Here is a 17963-nt window from a genome sequence, read left to right on the forward strand (position 1 = left end):
CCACAAACCTCTTAATGTTTAGGATTTTAAGCCCAGGTTCCTGGTATATTAAAATATCTAGAGTAAGAAGAAAACATAGGAATATTTTGCCTATACATTGCCAAGCATCCAAAGTCTAAATGTATCCAAATAGCCTGATGTTTGGTTTCATATAGGACTAACATTTGAATGCTTGCTTTTTCTCTTTCCTGTCAGCTGTTGGATCTCCACATTCACAAATATAAACTACAGTGAAATCACCATTCCAAAGCTAATCCTTTCCTTCTCTTCAAGCAGCTTTGGAATTCAGCCATACCTGAGCCAAGGAGGACCAGAGAGGTTTAAAAATAAGAAATGTTTTCCTCTAACTGAAGATTGTAAAAATCATTCTACAAGTGGAAAGCAAATCTTTAATGACAAATCACTGTTAGTTATTTTTAAAACTTGTTTATGTAATTCCTGACAGAACATTTTTCTTCTCTTGGGATCATTTTGTCCTTTTTCCATTTGGCCCCTGCTTCTGAGATAAAGCCATTATCAATAAACAACTTGGGAGGAGAAAAGAGGAAGATGGCTTATCCTAAGCAGAAAGCCTCTTTCTCATCTTATCCAAACATACATGGACCCCAGTGACACATCCCACAGTAAAGTGGCTCAGTATCCTTAATACTAACTAAAATCTCTAAGACTGAGAACATTTTTATTTTGTGTTCCCTCTATATTAAATGGTGTCAACACTATTATAATACTGTGTTGTCACAACAGGGTTATTGTAAGTCACAAGTCTTGCCACTATTCATAAATTATAATTTGCTGTCCATTTGTATTAGACACTAGTCTACTTACAGGAAAGGAAAAAGGAGAAAGGATTCTCTATATTTTTATACTGTTAATAGTCTTTCTGAACATCATCAGTTACTTGGTTACTTGACAGACCTCCCTAGTAGTACACACTCTATTTTTAAACTTTCTTAAAATCCAAACTTTGTATTTTCACTTCACAGCATTGAAAAAATACTTACAGGGTATTTTCCATGATCAGTGTTAAGGCCAAGACATATTTTGCTGTTAAATTTCATTAAAACTTGCTTTTTATTTTTTTATCTTTAAAAATAGGAAATTATAACTTTTCCACCATTTTCTCTACAAAAACCACATTTTCTACACATCTTGAAACTTGGTTTAAACATTGCTGAAGGAAACCTTTGTTTATGTTAAAAGAAATGAAAGAGAAAAAATATATGGCATCTAATTAATGCTATGGACTTTAAATTTTTCTTGTGTATATAATAGGACACAAATTAGACTATGAAATTGCCTTTGTGGTATTAGTAGAAACCTCTTCCATTTAGGTGATGGTGTGAAGCAAAATCTGGAAAGTAGCAGTCTTAATAAATATTAAGGGACCTGAAAGTGAGAAAGAAAAAAATTAAAATCCAATTGTCTTGGATTATTCAGCTTGCCTCTAATTCCTGGACTTTAAGATTTCTGGTTAGAAACTCTTCATCTAGCCTAGTGTAGAGGGATTTTTATACAAAATATTACTCGGCAACACATAGGAATTGCATCTCCTCTCACCTTGCTTCCAGTCCAACCACTAATACTGGAGACAGAAATTCCGATCCATGAGAATTTAGGGATTTAACTTTAAACCTACACTGTAATGGAACATGCTGTGTTGTAGAATGAATCTTCAGTAGAATGAATCTGCCAGAGGCTCCTGAATCCCCAGGACTTGTGTATCTGGCTCCAGACCGCAGACAGTTTAGGAGAAAATGCACGGGAGAGCCTGCAGACCCAGAATCAGGATATCAGGGAAGACTTCTGCCTAAAAAATGTGAATTCAGGAGGCACTCCAGGAGGCGAGTGCTTTCAGAATGTTTTTCTGCCTCTGTATACCTCTATACTGGGGTTTCCCTGATGCCTCAGACAGTAAAGAATCTACCTGCAAAGCAGAAGACATGTGTTAGATCCTTGAGTTGGCAAAATCCCCTGGAGAAGGGAATGGCAACCCACTCCAGTATTCTTGCCTGGAGAATTCCATGGACAGAGGAGCCTTGTGGGTTATGATTCAGTGGGTTGCAAAGAGTCAGACACGACTGAGCAACTAACACTCTTCACACTTTCATATCTCTGTATACTACAGTCCTTTCTTTGTTTCTCTTTCTCTTCCCCAAATTCATACTGTCTCCTATTGTGGAAAATGTGAAGAAAGCACATCAAATTAAAGAAGAACATAGCATTACCTACAATCTATCCATAGAACTAAACCTTTTGTCATATCACCAGCTTGGCTTTCTGTTACTTTTGTGATTGTTTTCTATATTAACCATTTTAATAAAATGGGAAGCAATCATGATACAATATTATATGTAAATACATAAATACAGTAATAGTATTGTATTATGACTGTTTCCCATTTTATTAAAAAATCTTTAAATTTAATTTTCAAAAGATACAAACTGGGACTTCCCTGCTAAGATCCCACATGCCTCTTAGAAAAAAACAAAACATAAAACAGAAGCAACATTGAAATAGATTCAATAAAGACTTTAAAAAGAAAGATGCAAAAAACCTCCAACATACGGGTGTACCGTGTATTTCATTCTTTTCCTATTTGAGACATCTTTCTTGTTTCTAGGTGTCTGTACTTGGACAATGCAGCAATGAACCTTTTTGCTAATAAATCTTTCTATGCATTTCTGTTTATGTTTCTGATATATATTCTAAGAACAAAATTGCTAGGTCTAAGGATATGAAAAAATTTAAATCTCTGCATATTGCTTTGCAGAAAGGTCAGACCCATTAATATCCCACTTTCAAAATTGTTATAGTCATAAATAAATGTTTCCTAATTTATTTATGACTTTAATAATTTTTAACTCACTTTATGTAAAACAAAAGCAACAACAACAGTTCATTCATTTTTCTCACCCATCACCCTCTGTCTCTGGCAACCTCCAATCTATTTTCTGTGTCTATGAACTTAGGGTTTTTTATTAAAAAAATTTTTTTATATTCCATCTATAAGAGAGATCATATTTTTCTCTGCTGGCTTATTTCACTTAGTATAATGCCCTTGAACTCCATCCATGTTGTTGTAAGTGGCAAAATTTCGTCCTTTTTGTGGCTGAATAATATTCCATTGTATATTACAATTTGTTTATTCATTTATCCATTAATGGACTCTTAGTTTGTCTCCATATCTTTGCTACTGTAAATAATGTTGCAGTGAACACATGGGTGCATACATCTTTTCAAATTAATGTTTTTGTTTTCTTTGGATAAATTCCCAGCGTGGATTATATGGGATTCCTATTTTTAACTTTTTGCAGAATCTCTATACTGTTTTCTTCAGTGGCTACATCAACTTACATTCCCACCAGCAGCACAAAAGTTTCTCCATTCTCCACACCCTCACCCAACATTTGTTATTTCTAGTCTTTTTGATAATAGCCATTTGAAAAGGTGTGAGACACCTCATTGTTGTTTTGATTTGCATTTCTATGATGACTAAGGATACGGAGTATCTTTTTGTGTATCTGTTGACCATCTGTAGGTCTTTAGCAAATGCATATTCAGATGTCCCCATTTATTAATCAGATTGTTTACTTTTTTGCTATTGAGTTGTATGAGTTCTTTGTATGATTTAGATATTAGCCCCTTATCACTATAATGATTTTTACATACACTTTTTAATGTAACCATATATATCATACTTTCCCTTTATAGCCCCTTCTACTCTTACTTGCTGATCATTTCAGAGCCTCAATAGCATTCTAAAGATAAGATAGACTGTGACTCAGACTCATTTCCAACAAATCAAGAGTTATTTGTAAAAAAAAAAAAAAAAATTTGCAGAACATGTTTATCAGTAAATGAGAATGTTTGCCCAGTCTAAACAATCATTAGCTACATGATATGCAAACTCTGTTGAAGAGTCTTAATCACACTAATGAATCATGCCAAATCTATATCACTAAGTCCTGTTATAGCCACCGGTCAATACATATGGTCAGTATTAAATTGGTAAGACCTACTCTGAACATGATCAGATTAAGAGCATCCCAGTTTCAAACAAACACATACTTATATTAAGATTCAATACTGAGACTTCTCTAATGGCCCAGTGGTTAATACTTGACCTTCCAATGCAAGGGGTGTGGATTCTATTCCTAGTCAGGAAGCTAAGGTTCCACATGCCTCGGGGCCAAAAAGCTAAAACTAAAGCAGAAATAATTTTGCAACAAATTCAATAAAGACTTTAAAGATGGCCCATTTTAAAAAAATCCTAAAAAATGAAATACAAATTTTTAATTCAATACTTAATAAACATATTTAAGTGAATTGTTATATGACCAATGTCTGGATGAGTCAACTCTTCTCCCTCCGTCTGTTTGACACTTGGGATCATGGGGGTTTATCAGTGATAAGGAAGCAATGAGGAGTAGGTGGAAAAGTGAGAGGTAAAGTGTGGTTATTCACAGCTGCTGAATGTGATGCTGAAAGTGAAGTCACTTCAGTCATGTCTGACTCTGTGCGACCCCATAGACGGCAGCCCACCAGGCTCCCCCGTCCCTGGGATTCTCCAGGCAAGAACACTAGAGTGGGTTGCCATTTCCTTCTTCAATGCATGAAAGTGAAAAATGAAAGCGAAGTCGCTCAGTTGTGCCCAACTCTTAGCAACCCCATGGATCGCAGCCTACCAGGCTCCTCCATCCATGATATTTTCCAGGCAAGAGTACTGGAGTGGGGTGCCATTGCCTTCTCCGGTGGGTATTCACTAGGTGGCATAAACAAAGCTGCAAAATAAGAAGTGGAGCGAATCAAGTCCAGCTTGGAACTAAGGTCTGGAAATCAGCTTTGTGAAGTCTCTTCAGACTTCTCCCCAAAGCAACAGTGACAAGCCCATTTTTGACTCATCTTCAAAATAGCCTCTATTATCCTCTTCCAACTGTATTTCTTTAGAATTAAAAATTGGACTTGGACTTGGTGACAAAGCATAATCAAGGACTTGTTCACTGCAGGACAATTTAAAAGGCTCCAAGATCTTGAAAAAGAAAAGGCAGCCAAGAATCAAGAAACCCAAGTGTGGAAGATATTTCTCTTGTCTAACAAAGAAAAGACAGAAAAATGCGAATATTAACCCTGCCACAATCCTCCATTTCCTGCTCAGTCTTATTTCTGACGGGCATCTCTTTGGCCATTTTGTGGGCTTCTTTGTAAGTTTTATTAAGACCAGAAACAGCAGAATGCCTTAAATAAGGGGCCTGACTCAGCCCCTTTGTTCCTCGGTAACCTCAGCTCTTGGCTTAAAAATTCCATGGCACGTGTTCTGTTCCCAATCAGATGTGAGCTTCACCTCCCTCAAATCATCACAGTCTTTGTGGAACCTCCTCTTACGACCCTCATTGTACACTACAATTTGTGGACTCTTCACACCCCATGTTCCCCACCATCTCCGCAAAGTGTGGAACTGCATATGATCCTCCCTGTTTTCCATGTGGCTGCTAAATAAATTGCTTGCAGAACTGAAGTGAGACCAATATAGTCACTCTTTCATATTCACCTTTTCTCATCTCCTTCAATTCTATCAGACATCAGAATTAAAGTAAGAAAAAATAAAGCACTGCTTTAAGAAGAGAAATAAACAAGGCCAGATTCTTCTCCAGTCTGGCTTGATCACAATCCAGGCATGTGCTTTCAACAGCAGAAAAGTGGAAATCTTTACTAGGCAAGTAACAAGCTACCCTGCAGGGTGGTCTGATGCTTCTGAAGCTTACAGACCAGAACACTCTAGAATCACATGTACAGACTGCTGCATAGTTTACTGAAAAGTAGGTCAAAAGTTACCCTTCTGAGTGATATTCCCTTCTGAATGTTCTGAACATTGGAATTCTTGAGGTTCTTTCTCTTCTCTCCTGCCAGGATCATCCAGATTAAGTGTGAGACATCACTGGCTGACTGTTGGCTGAATAAAACATGTGCACAAATAAGACTATTATCTGAGTGTCATTAAATAATAGAATTCCTTAAATTCTACAGTTTAGCTATCATAAAACTAAAAAATATTGGCCCTTGCTATATACTTGGCTCTGTGCTAATCACAGAGCCAATAAAGGTAAATAAAACATATCTTTACCCTTGAGAACTCACAGTTAATTAGGGGAGATAGACCAGTTTAACAGATAACCCAACACAATGCAATACATATTATGAAAGAACAAAGAAAAAGTACCTCTGAAACACACAGAAACATTTTGTCAAACACTAAATAGGAAGAGACCAACTTAGCCTAGAATTTGCTGAAAAATATTCACTAAGCACCTCCTATGATTCAGGCAATGTGCCGGGCTCTGGGAAGATAGAAGTGAACATAGTTCCTATCTTATGTGTTGTAAGTTGAGCTGGAGTGACAAATCTATAATAAATAAATATATAAAGTACAATTTTAAATAATGGAAAGTGCCATGAGGGAAAAAGAACAGGGTGGTATCAAAGGGAATGCTAAGGGAACTAATTAAAATCTGGAAACCAAGGAGGGACTTGAGAGGAAATGACATTACAGTCAAGACATGAGAGATGAGTAGGTATGAGCCAGGAAAGCAGTTATTTAAGAGGATGCTGGACGGGGAGACCAGAATGAGTGAAGACTTTGAGATGAGAGCAAATTCGAGTAAGAAGCCTCTATGGCTTGGACACAGTGAACAAAGTGGGGAGTTGCAGGAGATGGACATTGAGAAGCTAGAATCAGATAACGCAAGACCTGGGAGGATAACTAAGGGAACCAAATTTTAGTCAAAGTGCAATGAGAAGCCATCGAGATATCTGCAATGGGGGATACAATCCTTCCCAAATGACTCTTAGTCCTTATAACATGCTTAGCTGACATGGCGTGGTGATTGATCACACTATTTGATCCTCTGGCTCAAGACGCAGCCTTTTGTAGCATTCTGCTCTCCTCTGGAACCCCTAGCTCTCATTTTAAATGATGCATCTCCTCCTTGATGATTTAACTGTCCTCCTCCCTCACCTGTCCCCCCGCCCTCCACATGTACATTGTTTTAAGTGCCTATCTCTCCAGAATCCCCTTCAGCTCAGCTGACCTGTGATCTCCTACTTGATATTATGGGCTTCCCTGGTGGCTCAGTGGTAAAGAATCCACTTACAATGCAGGAGACTCGGGTTCAATCCCCGGGTTAGGAAGATCCCCTGGCGAAGGGAATAGCAAAGCACTCCAGTATTGTGGCCTGGAGAACTCTGTGGACAGAAGAGCCTGGAAGGCTACAGTCCATGTGGCCACAAACAGTTGGACATGACTGAGTGACTAACACACACACACACACCTGATAGAATGTTTCCCCCACATACCTTCCTGGAAACCTTCCTCATAGGAAGGTCAAGATGACCTTCTTCCCTCCCTTCAGAGCCTCCTACCTCCACCTCTATGAATCTCCCTAGCTCTGTCCTCTGTAATTGGTGTGGACTGTTTGTGGATGAAATGAGTGGAAAACAATACTGACTCCTTGTATCTGGTAGTGACAATGAAATAAGTGCTTATAGCCTTTTCTTGTGTATTTTCTATCCTAGTTGAAAAGAAGAAACAGTTGTAATACTGTGGGACCTGTCTCACAACCTACATCCTCATTTCCTGTTTAGCAATTCTAGAATGTTTCTAACAGCCTTTTTTTCTGGAAAGTGTGGTAGAGATACCTAGTGTTCATCTTCATCTGCTTTTCCTTTTCCTCTGGGCACATGAAAGAATTAGACTCCCCTTCTCTTTGCACCAAGGCAGGGCCATGCCACTGGCCATAGGCCATGTACAGAGTGACACGTGTCACTTCTAAGACACTGCATTTAAGTGCAGCCTGAGTGTCTCTGGAGGCCTCTTTTCCTGCCACGTTAACCAAGGAGGCCTTATGTTGTACGTAGTGAGGCAGAGTTGCCACACAAAGGAGAATTACTGAGTTACTTTGACCTGCAGCAGACTTGAATTCTGTTTTAGCAGTTAGTGGTGTTTGCTACCACAGCATATCATGACTATTCTGACTAATAGAGAAGAATTGGAGAGCTGATCGCTCTCTTTACACACTATACTCATTTCCTTATAACCATTCTATTTATGTTTGCATAGGTTAGTTTATTGCATATATTTGATGGGAACTTTGTGTTTTTGTGATTGCTAATTAACTCTCCTCTTCCCCTAACCAATGTTCTTATAGTAAATAAAAATAACCACTCTACTGAGTTAATGTGACAAATAGTCAACTAGAAAATCAAAATATATTCCACTATCTTCCCTCTTTTCCTCTTTGGGTCTTTTCTTCCTTCCTTCCTGGCTACCTTCTTTCCCTTCTTCTCTCTCTTCTTTCTTCCCATCCATTTCTATTCCTGTCTTCTTCCCACCCTTTGTAAACAATAGCTGCTCAATAAATGCTACTGACGTGTTAATTGATCACATAATCCCCAAAGTGTTAAATACTGTGTCCTACTCATCTTCCCCAACTTTTTTTCCTCTTCTACCACTCCAAGACCCTCATGCTGGTCCAGACTAATTCCCTTTATTTGTTTGTCTTTCATTTGTCTTTATTTATTCATTTGTCTTTAGCCTGACTGTTTTGGATCCCCTGAAGAAGGGAATGACTATCCACTCCAGTATTCTTGCCTGGAGGATTTCATGGACATAGTAGCCTGCTGGGTTACAGTCAATGGAGTTACAAAGAGTTGGACAAGACTGAGTGACTCACTTTCTCTTTCTTTTCTTGACAGTTTTGGGAGGGCATTGGGCCTCCACTCCCCAGAGGCTCCTTGTGGGTTGCAATCCAAATATAGCCTAAAAGACTATATAGTGGAACCTAATCTCCCCAACATTTCTTATATTTAGTGCATAGAAGCCTGTTTTCTATAAAAGTTCTACCACTATCATAATTAGAAACAGTCAGAGGATCACACCAAAAAAAAAAAAAAAAAAAAAAAAACTGTCAAAGGGAGGTCACAGAGCTTAAGAAATCTTACAAATGTTTAGGCTCATGGTGACAACCTGAATTCCTGGTCTCAGTAACTCAGTAACTCTCTCTGGAGTGGGAACTATACCAAAGGAACATGATTTTAAAGTGCAATGAAAAGAATAAAGCAAATTTTAAGTTAGCCTACTTAGCTGGCACTGCATAACAAGAATTGCTTAGAAGTAGCTGGTATTGGAAAGCAGTGCTTGTCTACATGACATCTACATGACTCTGGTCCCTGTCCCAGAAAGTGAAAGTGTTAGTTGTTGTGACCCTATGGACTGTAGCCTGCCAGGCTCCTCTGTCCATGGCCTTCTCCAGGCAAGAATACTAGAGTGGGTAGCCATTTCCTTCTTTGGGGGAATTTTCCCCCAAAGATCGACCCAGGGATAGGACCCAGGTCTGCCACATTGCAGGCAGATGCTTTACCGTCTGAGTTATCAGATCCTCTGGGTCACAGAGGTCCTCCTTTATTCTTGAATTTACACAGCTCCTGTCCTTCAACTTTGTCTCTAATTTTCAGTCTTAAACTCAATCACTGTCCCTTTCAGCAGATAGTGATTTTGATTTTACTCTTCAAAATCCTCTGCATGGCATGTCTGTGTTTAGATGTTTCCTCTGGCTCCATTTATTTTAGAACTATTTTCAGAAGCCCACCTTAGCTCTGAACCTAGAAAAGCAGTCCAGGATGGAACTGTGCATAAACAAAGAATGTGTGACCAAATGCTTTAAAAAAAAAAAGAGTTTAATGCAAAAAGTTGCAGTGGGTTGTCGCTGGCTAGCACTGGCTCATGAGAGATAATTGTTGGGTTTTCAGGAATTTTGCAAGTCAGTTGTTAAACATCGTTTGTCTTTATTAAAATTTATTATTTAAACTTACAACTAAATGAATTATAGTAACATAAAGGGAATGCATAAGTAGGACTCATCATTTCTTGATTATTTGACTACATTCTGTGCCTTTGTGGTTATCTGTATCTAATGTATGTGGACGATAAGAACACTATACAATGATATTTCATTGTACATCTTCCTAAATCTGCATTCGGTGGCATTGGATATGGTGAGAGTATTTGCCCCACCGAAATCAGCAAATGGTAGAAAGGGGTCTCCTTTCTCCCCTCAAGCCAGTTGTTAAGCACTTACCAGCACATCACTGCAATGGGGTGCCAGCGTCTTTCAGAAGTGGGTACTGAAGACAAAAGCAGAGGAAGGGGGAATATTTGCAGATACTTGACCAGAATCTATTCTCATGCTGCCCCCTTCCTAAGCAAGTGCTTTTTTCCCAGCCATATCCTTTGCCTGGTACCTTACCTTCAGCCACAGAATTGGCTTGGCTTATCCCAAACCTCTGACTATAATCAGCCTCATTCAAGAATGGATTAAAGATCTATATCACGTCAACAGTGGAATCTGAGATTGATCTGAAGAACCTGCACTTGAGCTACCAGGAAATCTAATCTGCCATTCCTACTAGATATGAACAAAGAAGTCTGTAACCCCAGAAGACGCTGGTAGCCATGTTGGAACCACAAATTAAAGAGACTGCCCAAGAATGAATATAAACCGAGGAAGTAGAACTAAAACACGGTGAGAGAAAAACTAGATTCTGGACAGACCTACGTTAAAAAGAATGTCACTGGTGTTAGAAGCAAGGTCCGATGCTATAAAGAACAATGTTGCAGAGGAACCTGGAATGTTAGGTCCATGAATCAAGGCAAATTAAAGTGGTCAAACAGGAGATGGCCAGAGGGAACGTCGACATTTTAGGAATCAGTGAACTAAAATGGACTGGAATGGGTGAATTTAACTCAGATGACCATTATATCTACTACTGTGGGCAAGAATCCCTTAAAAGAAATGGAGAATCTCTCCTAGTCAACAAAAGAGTACAAAATGCAGTACTTGGATGCAATCTCAAAAATGACAGAATGATCTCAGTTCATTTCCAAGACAAACCATTCAGTATCACAGTAATCCAATGTCTATGCCTCAACCAGTAATGCTGTATAAGCTGAAGTTGAATGGTTCTATGAAGACCTACAATACCTTTTAGAACTAACACCCAAAAAAGATGTCCTTTTCATTATAGGGGACTGGAATGCAAAAGTAGGAAGTCAAGAAACACGTGGAGTAACAGGCAAATTTGGCCTTGGAGTATGGAATGAAGCAGGGCAAAGGCTAATAGAGTTTTACCAAGAGAATGCACTGGTCATAACAAGCACCCTCTTCCAACAACACAAGAGAGACTCTACACATGGACATCACCAGATGGCCAACACTGAAATCAGATTGATTGTATTCTTTGCAACCAAAGATGGAGAAGCTCTATACAGTCAGCAAAAACAAGACCGGGAGCTGACTGTGGCTCAGATCATGGACTCCTTATTGCCAAATTCAGACTTAAACTGAAGAAAATTGGGAAAACCACTAGGCCATTCAGGTATGACCTAAATCAAATCCCTTATGACTATACAGTGGAAGTGAGAAATAGATTTAAGGGGCTAGATCTGATAGACAGAGTGCCTGAAGAACTATGGATGGAGATTCATGACATTGTACAGAAGACAGGGATCAAGACCATCCCCATGAAAAAGCAATGCAAAAAAGCAAAATGGCTGTCTGAGGAGGCCTTACAAATAGCTGTGAAAAGAAGAGAAGTGAAAAGCAAAGGAGAAAAGGAAAGATATACCCATCTGAATGCAGAGTTTTAAAGAATAGCAAGGAGAGATAAGAAAGCCTTTCTCAGTGATCAATGCAAAGAAATAGAGGAAAACAACAGAATGGGAAAGACTAGAGATTTCTTCAAGAAAATTAGAGATAACAAGGGAACATTTCATGCAAAGATAGGCTCAATAAAGGACAGAAATGGTATGTATGTAACAGAAACAGAAAATATTAAGAAGAGGTGGCAAGAATACACAGAAGAACTGTACAAAAGAGATCTTCATGACCCAGCCAATCATGATGGTGTGATCACTCACCTACAGCCAGACATCCTGGAATGTGAAGTCAAGTGGGCCTTAGGAAGCATCACTACGAACAAAACTAGTGGAGGCAATAGAATTCCAGTTGATCTATTTCAAATCCTAAAAGGCGATGATGTAAAAGTGCTGCACTCAATATGTCAGCAAATTTGGAAAACTCATCAGTGGCCACAGGACTGAAAAAGGTCAGTTTTCATTCCAGTCCCAAAGAAAGGCAATGGCAAAGAATGCTCAAACTGCCACACAATTGTGCTCATCTCATACACTAGTAAAGTAATGCTCAAAATTCCCCAAGCCAGGCTTCAGCAATACATGAACCATTAAATTCCAGATGTTCAAGCTGGATTTAGAAAAGGCAGAGGAACCAGAGATCAAATTGTCAACTTCCGCTGGATCACCAAAAAAGCAAGAGAGTTCCAGAAAAGCATCTATTTCTGCTTTATTGACTATGCCAAAACCTTTGACTGTGTGGATCGCAATAAACTGTGGAAAATTCTGAATGAGATGGGAATAGCAGATCGCCTGACCTGCCTTTTGAGAAACCTGTGTGTAGGTCAGGAAGCAACAGTTAGAGCTGGACATGGAACAACAGACTGGTTCCAAATAGGAAAAGGAGTACGTCAAGGCTGTATATTGTCACCCTGCTTATTTAACTTATATGCAGAGTACATCATGAGAAATGCTGGGTTAGCTGAAGCACAGCTGGAATCAAGATTGCTGGGAGAAATATCAATAATCTCAGATATGCAGATGACACCACCCTGATGGCAGAAAGTGAAGAACTAAAGTGCCTCTTGATGAAAGTAAAAGCGGAGAGTGAAAAAGTTGGCTTAAAACTCAACATTCAGGAAACTAAGATCATGGCATCTGGTCCCATCACTTCATGGCAAATAGATGGGGAAACAGCAGAAACAGTGGCTGACTTTATTTTGGGGGGGGCTCCAAAATCACTGCAGATGGTGACCACAGCCATCAAATTAAAAGATTCTTACTCCTTGGAAGGAAAGTTATGACCAACCTAGACAACATATTTAAAAAGCAGAGGCATTACCTTGCCAGCAAAGGTTTGTCTACTCAAGGCTATGGTTTTTCCAGCAGTAATGTATGGATGTGAGAGTTGGACTATAAAGAGAGCTGAGAGCTGAAAAAATGATGCTTTTGAACTGTGGTGTTGGAGAAGACTCTTGAGAGTCCCTTGGACTACAAGGAGATCCAACCAGTCCATCCTAAAGGAGATCAGTTCTGGGTGTTCATTGGAAGGACTGATGTTGAAGCTGAAACTCCAATACTTTGGCCACCTGATGTGAAGAGCTGACTCATTTGAAAACACCCTGATTCTGGGAAATACTGAAGGCAGGAGGGGAAGGGGACGACAGAGGATGAGATGGTTGGATGGCATCACCAAGTGAATGGACATGAGTTTGCGTAAAGTCAGGGAATTGGTGATGCACAGGAAGGCCTGGTGTGCTGAGGTCCATAGGGTTGCAAGAGTCAGACACGACTGAGGGACTGAACTGAACTGAACTAAAGCTTAGAGTTTCAAGTCAAGGAATTCCTTTTGCCTTTAGTCTGATTAAATTGGACTTTCAGCTACTTGCACCAAAAAGATTCCTTCCAACTTTGTGACATGGGGTTTGTCTTTTAAATGAGGAAACTGCAGGAAAAAGCAAACACTGTGTGTATATACATGTGAACTTTTTATTGCAGACCCTGTGTATCTGTGCACATAGTAGGGGACAAGTATAGTTAAGTGCTTAAAATAGGTTTGTTTAGTTGAACAGGTTAGTAAGTCAGGGAAGAGATTGTGCAAGAAGTGGAGTGAATCAGAGTAAATTCCTCTTCCTTTTCTTGGCCAAGCCAAGAATCCATTTGAATCCATCTGCTGTCATTTGTCAACGTGCCAAGGGAAACGAAATTAAGCAATATGGCTCTTGAGTCCAAGAGTCCAGTCTCTCAACTGGAGATGGTTGGCGTTTTCTGCTGAAACACACTGAAAATAAGTCATAGTCTTTAGTTAGCATAAACACTGAGGAAACTCATTTGGTCTCTGTTTTCATGATGCCAGATATCTGGATAAAAATTAAAATGTGCCGTCAACATGCTCCTCATAATCTATGTATATGACATCACATGGATAAATATCCAGTTACTTAACCAGACTTCTCATTGTGCAGCCAGGGTGTTTTAGGTCATTGAACCTGATGGCAGGAAGAAGGGCTTTGTGGTAGTGATACCCATGTGTTATGACTTTGAGAGGAAGATATGTATAAACACAGGCAAATCACATGAGTGTTTCAGTTACATTTCAAGGCAGAAAGAGGACATAGCCATAGAAACAGGATGCTGCCTGTCTTCCTACTCTTTCCCTGTCTTTTCCTTCACAACCCTGTTCAACATATAATCTCTCTTATTTATTGATGTTAATTTTCTTTCTGTGTTCCAGAATCTAGGGCACCAGGAAGGCAAGGATTTCTCTTTGTTTTTGCTCACTGCTCTTTCTATAGTACCTAAAATAGATTCTGGCATATGATAAGTGTTCAATAAATGTGTGATCGACAAATGAGATGTCCTTAAAGATGGCAATTTGCTAAGCAATTCATAAATCAAAAACTAAAATGGTTGGGTGAAACAAACACTTTTTTCCCCCCTTAAATTAAATTAAAAGACCCAGTGACATACTGAGTGCTGCCTGGTTCAACAGTAATCTTTGTGACAATAAATAATTTGTTTAACCTTCTATCCCTTGGGTTCTCCATAGAGAAAATGAGGATAACAGTATCAGTCCCCTAGTCTTCAAAAACTTTTTAAGTGTCCCAAAAGAGGCAATAGCTGTAAAGGTGTTAGGTTAAAGATGCAATGAAGGAACTTCGCAAGGATGGGCTTTCATGAAATTAAATAATGATCTCAGTTGTCCACTGACTTGCTAAACTGGGAAAAGTCCATTTCTCAGCTTTTGCCCTATACGTACTAGGAACCATACATTAATCAGTTTTCTATATTCTTGTTTCTTCCAAAGTATTGTTATTGCACATTTTAATTAACTAACCATTTCCAAACAAAACTGCCATTTCATACACTGCAAATCTGTCTTCAAAGTCATAAACTTGTTGGTGATAAAAATAGATATACTCACAGAATCCAATCTAACAGACACTTATTTAAAATTGTGAAGCGGCATTTCTCCAGGGTAATTACCCTTCCTCCCAATAGTTAATAGTTAAACAGCCTTTCTGTTATGGGAATTCAATTTATCCTCTTCCCATTTGTTTCTTCAGTTTAAATTCTGTTTTCCAGGGTCTCTCTACCAGTCCTCAAAAAGAGACCCTGTACCTTTAATAGCAGAGACCTGGTGAGAGGTTTCTTTCCAAACTTGTTCCCTGGCTTCCAAGTGACGAAACCAGCTGTAATTTGAGAGCAGAAAGATCCTCAGGATATCATTAGCCAAAGGAAAATCTTCGCATTCCCACCCAGTCCAGGAGTCGAAATCGTATCAGAGGGCAAGAGCCTTTCTCTCCAGCTACAGGCTTCATTTCCCAAGGAGCAAGAGGGACCTCGGAGAGCCAGACTGGGGCAACGGAGCCAGCCAGCATCCAGCCAGAACCCTGGAGGAGGGGTTCCCCATCGTGCCGGCATCCGGCCAGGAAACAGCCGGCTGAGTTCCAACCACCGGAGCGAGCGCAGGAGCTCAGAGCGAGGGTGCATCCTGGGGTGCTGGCTGCGGGGTTTGCTACCCAGGCTCTGCTGCGCAGCCACATGAAGCCAGCTGGGGAGGGGGGGTCAGGGTGCAGCAAGGCGACTGGGACTGAGGCTGACGCCGTCGCAGGGAGGCAGTGACTCCCAAGGGGACCCCCTCCTCTTCCTTGCGCCTGGGCGAAAAGTCTTCTCCAGGGGTCCCCGGTCATCCTGAATATCCAGGATGGTGCTCCTGAAGTTTCTCTGGATGGGTTTTCTGTGCCACCTGTGTCAGGGCTATTTCGACGGTCCTCTCTACCCAGAGATGTCCAACGGGACCCTGCATCACTACTTTGTGCCGGACGGGGACTACGAGGAGAACGACGACCCCGAGAAATGCCAGCTGCTCTTCAGGGTGAGTGACCACCGGCGTTGCTCCCAGGGGGAGGGGAGCCCGGCCAGCACTCTGCTAAGCCTCACCCTGCGGGAGGAATTCACCGTGCTGGGCCGCCAGGTGGAGGACGCGGGGCGCGTGCTGGAGGGCATCAGTAAGAGCATCTCCTACGACCTTGACGGGGAGGAGAGTTATGGCAAGTACCTGCGGCGGGAGTCCCACCAGATCGGGGATGCCTACTCCAATTCGGACAAGTCCCTCACTGAGCTGGAAAGCAAGTTTAAACAGGGCCAGGAGCAGGACAGCCGGCAAGAGAGCAGGCTCAACGAGGACTTCCTGGGGATGCTGCTCCACACCAGGGCCCTGCTGAAGGAAACGCTGGACATCTCCGTGGGGCTCAGGGACAAGTACGAGCTGCTGGCCCTCACCATCAGGAGCCATGGGACCCGGCTAGGTCGGCTGAAGAACGATTATCTTAAAGTGTAGGTGAAGGGGCCAACTGCCCGGGAGAGGGCATCAAGTCAGCCCTCCTGGTGGAGGGTGGGGGACAGACACAGGGCTAACTTTCCCCTTATACTTTTTATTTTTTATAACCTGATTTGCACTTGGAGAATGATCAGAAGTAATCCTGAAAAAGAAAAAAAAGTGAGAGTTGAGTGGTTTTAGTTTTGTACACTATTTATGTGATTGTTACTGATTTGTCACCTGGAAAGGACGATTTAAAGCCATGCCTCCTGCCTTTCCTAGAACAGCTTTATAAACTCTGCAGAGACACCTGTTTCAGCTACATCTAAAAGGACACAGTTTATGCAGTAAGGACTGATTAAAAATTCCCCATCCTGGAGATTAAGTGAAGATGCCCAGGGAGCTTGTACACAGCTCCTTTCAGCCCTCTCTCCTGGGCTCTGAAAGCTGTCAACATCGCCTGTTTTTCAGATGAGGTCAGAGGTGCTACTCAGCATGCCTGCCAGAGGATGGAAGTTGCTTGTTTCTTCTCCTTTTACTTCTTATTTATTAACCATGGTCTTCAAGGTTTTGTTTTTCTTTGTCTTTTTTTTTCTTTTGGATTTTGGGGGTGTTTTTTTAAAGAGTATTGGCTAGAAACTATATGCAAATCATCTTTTGCAGGAAGATGTCTGCAGTGCCTCTGTGGGTATGTGTTTAAGTTAAAGGAGCCACATTTAAGAAGCCTAACCTTTGTGGTGTCATGAACTCCTGTGATATGCCGATTTGCCATGTCTCTGGTTGTGTTAGTGTGTTATCAGCGCTGCAGTCCATTACAAAGAAGTAGGTAGATCGTCTTGACACACCTCCAAAAGCCTGTGATTTAGGTTACCAGTGTATTCTTTCTCATTTGGGGGTTTTGCTTCTGTTTGCTTATTGAAAGCTTGTACTTTGAGTAGAGAGAATTCTAATTCGCATAACTCCCTAATATTATTCAGCCAATAAATATGTTCTCATATAATACTTGCTTATTTCCTAATTTATATTCATAACTTTCATACTGCAAAAAGGAGCCAATGCAAAAGGCTTTAAAGAAAGGCTGAGATTTAAGCCAGTTTACTTAGAGTATATGATAAAGAAGGCAGAGAATTGCTGCATATTTAGCAATCCTCCCTTCCCTGGCCACCTTTACCATCCTCAAAAGGAAAGAAAAAATCTAGATTGTGTCAAAACTTGATCTCTGCTGGTCTGCCTAATACTCCAATTTTCACTAGCATTTTTGCATAAAATTAACTGAAAAAAAGTTTATGGTGAGGCTCAGAGCTTATCCACCCTTGGAATGCAGAGGGAGAGCTCCATTCTAAGTTGTAGGAACTACAGTAATGTTTGATAATTTTTAAGACAGGTCTATGTTATTTCATTAATAATTTTAAAAGTGGAAATGCACTTTATTTCATATCATTCCCCAGCCAAGTCTTCATC

At 40.4% G+C, this 17963-nt stretch overlaps 1 protein-coding gene across 1 annotated transcript; it reads left to right on the forward strand.

The window, feature by feature from the left end:
* The first annotated feature begins 15328 nt into the window (after positions 1-15328).
* FIBIN (fin bud initiation factor homolog) lies at positions 15329-17502 on the forward strand. The gene has a single exon (XM_020914919.2). It carries the CDS (start codon positions 15888-15890, stop codon positions 16521-16523), a length of 636 nt encoding a protein of 211 aa, XP_020770578.1. The 5' UTR covers positions 15329-15887; the 3' UTR covers positions 16524-17502.
* Positions 17503-17963: the final 461 nt, after the last annotated feature.

Source organism: Odocoileus virginianus, chromosome 10 (assembly GCF_023699985.2).
Source record: "Odocoileus virginianus isolate 20LAN1187 ecotype Illinois chromosome 10, Ovbor_1.2, whole genome shotgun sequence".
Taxonomy (NCBI): Eukaryota; Metazoa; Chordata; class Mammalia; order Artiodactyla; family Cervidae; genus Odocoileus; species Odocoileus virginianus.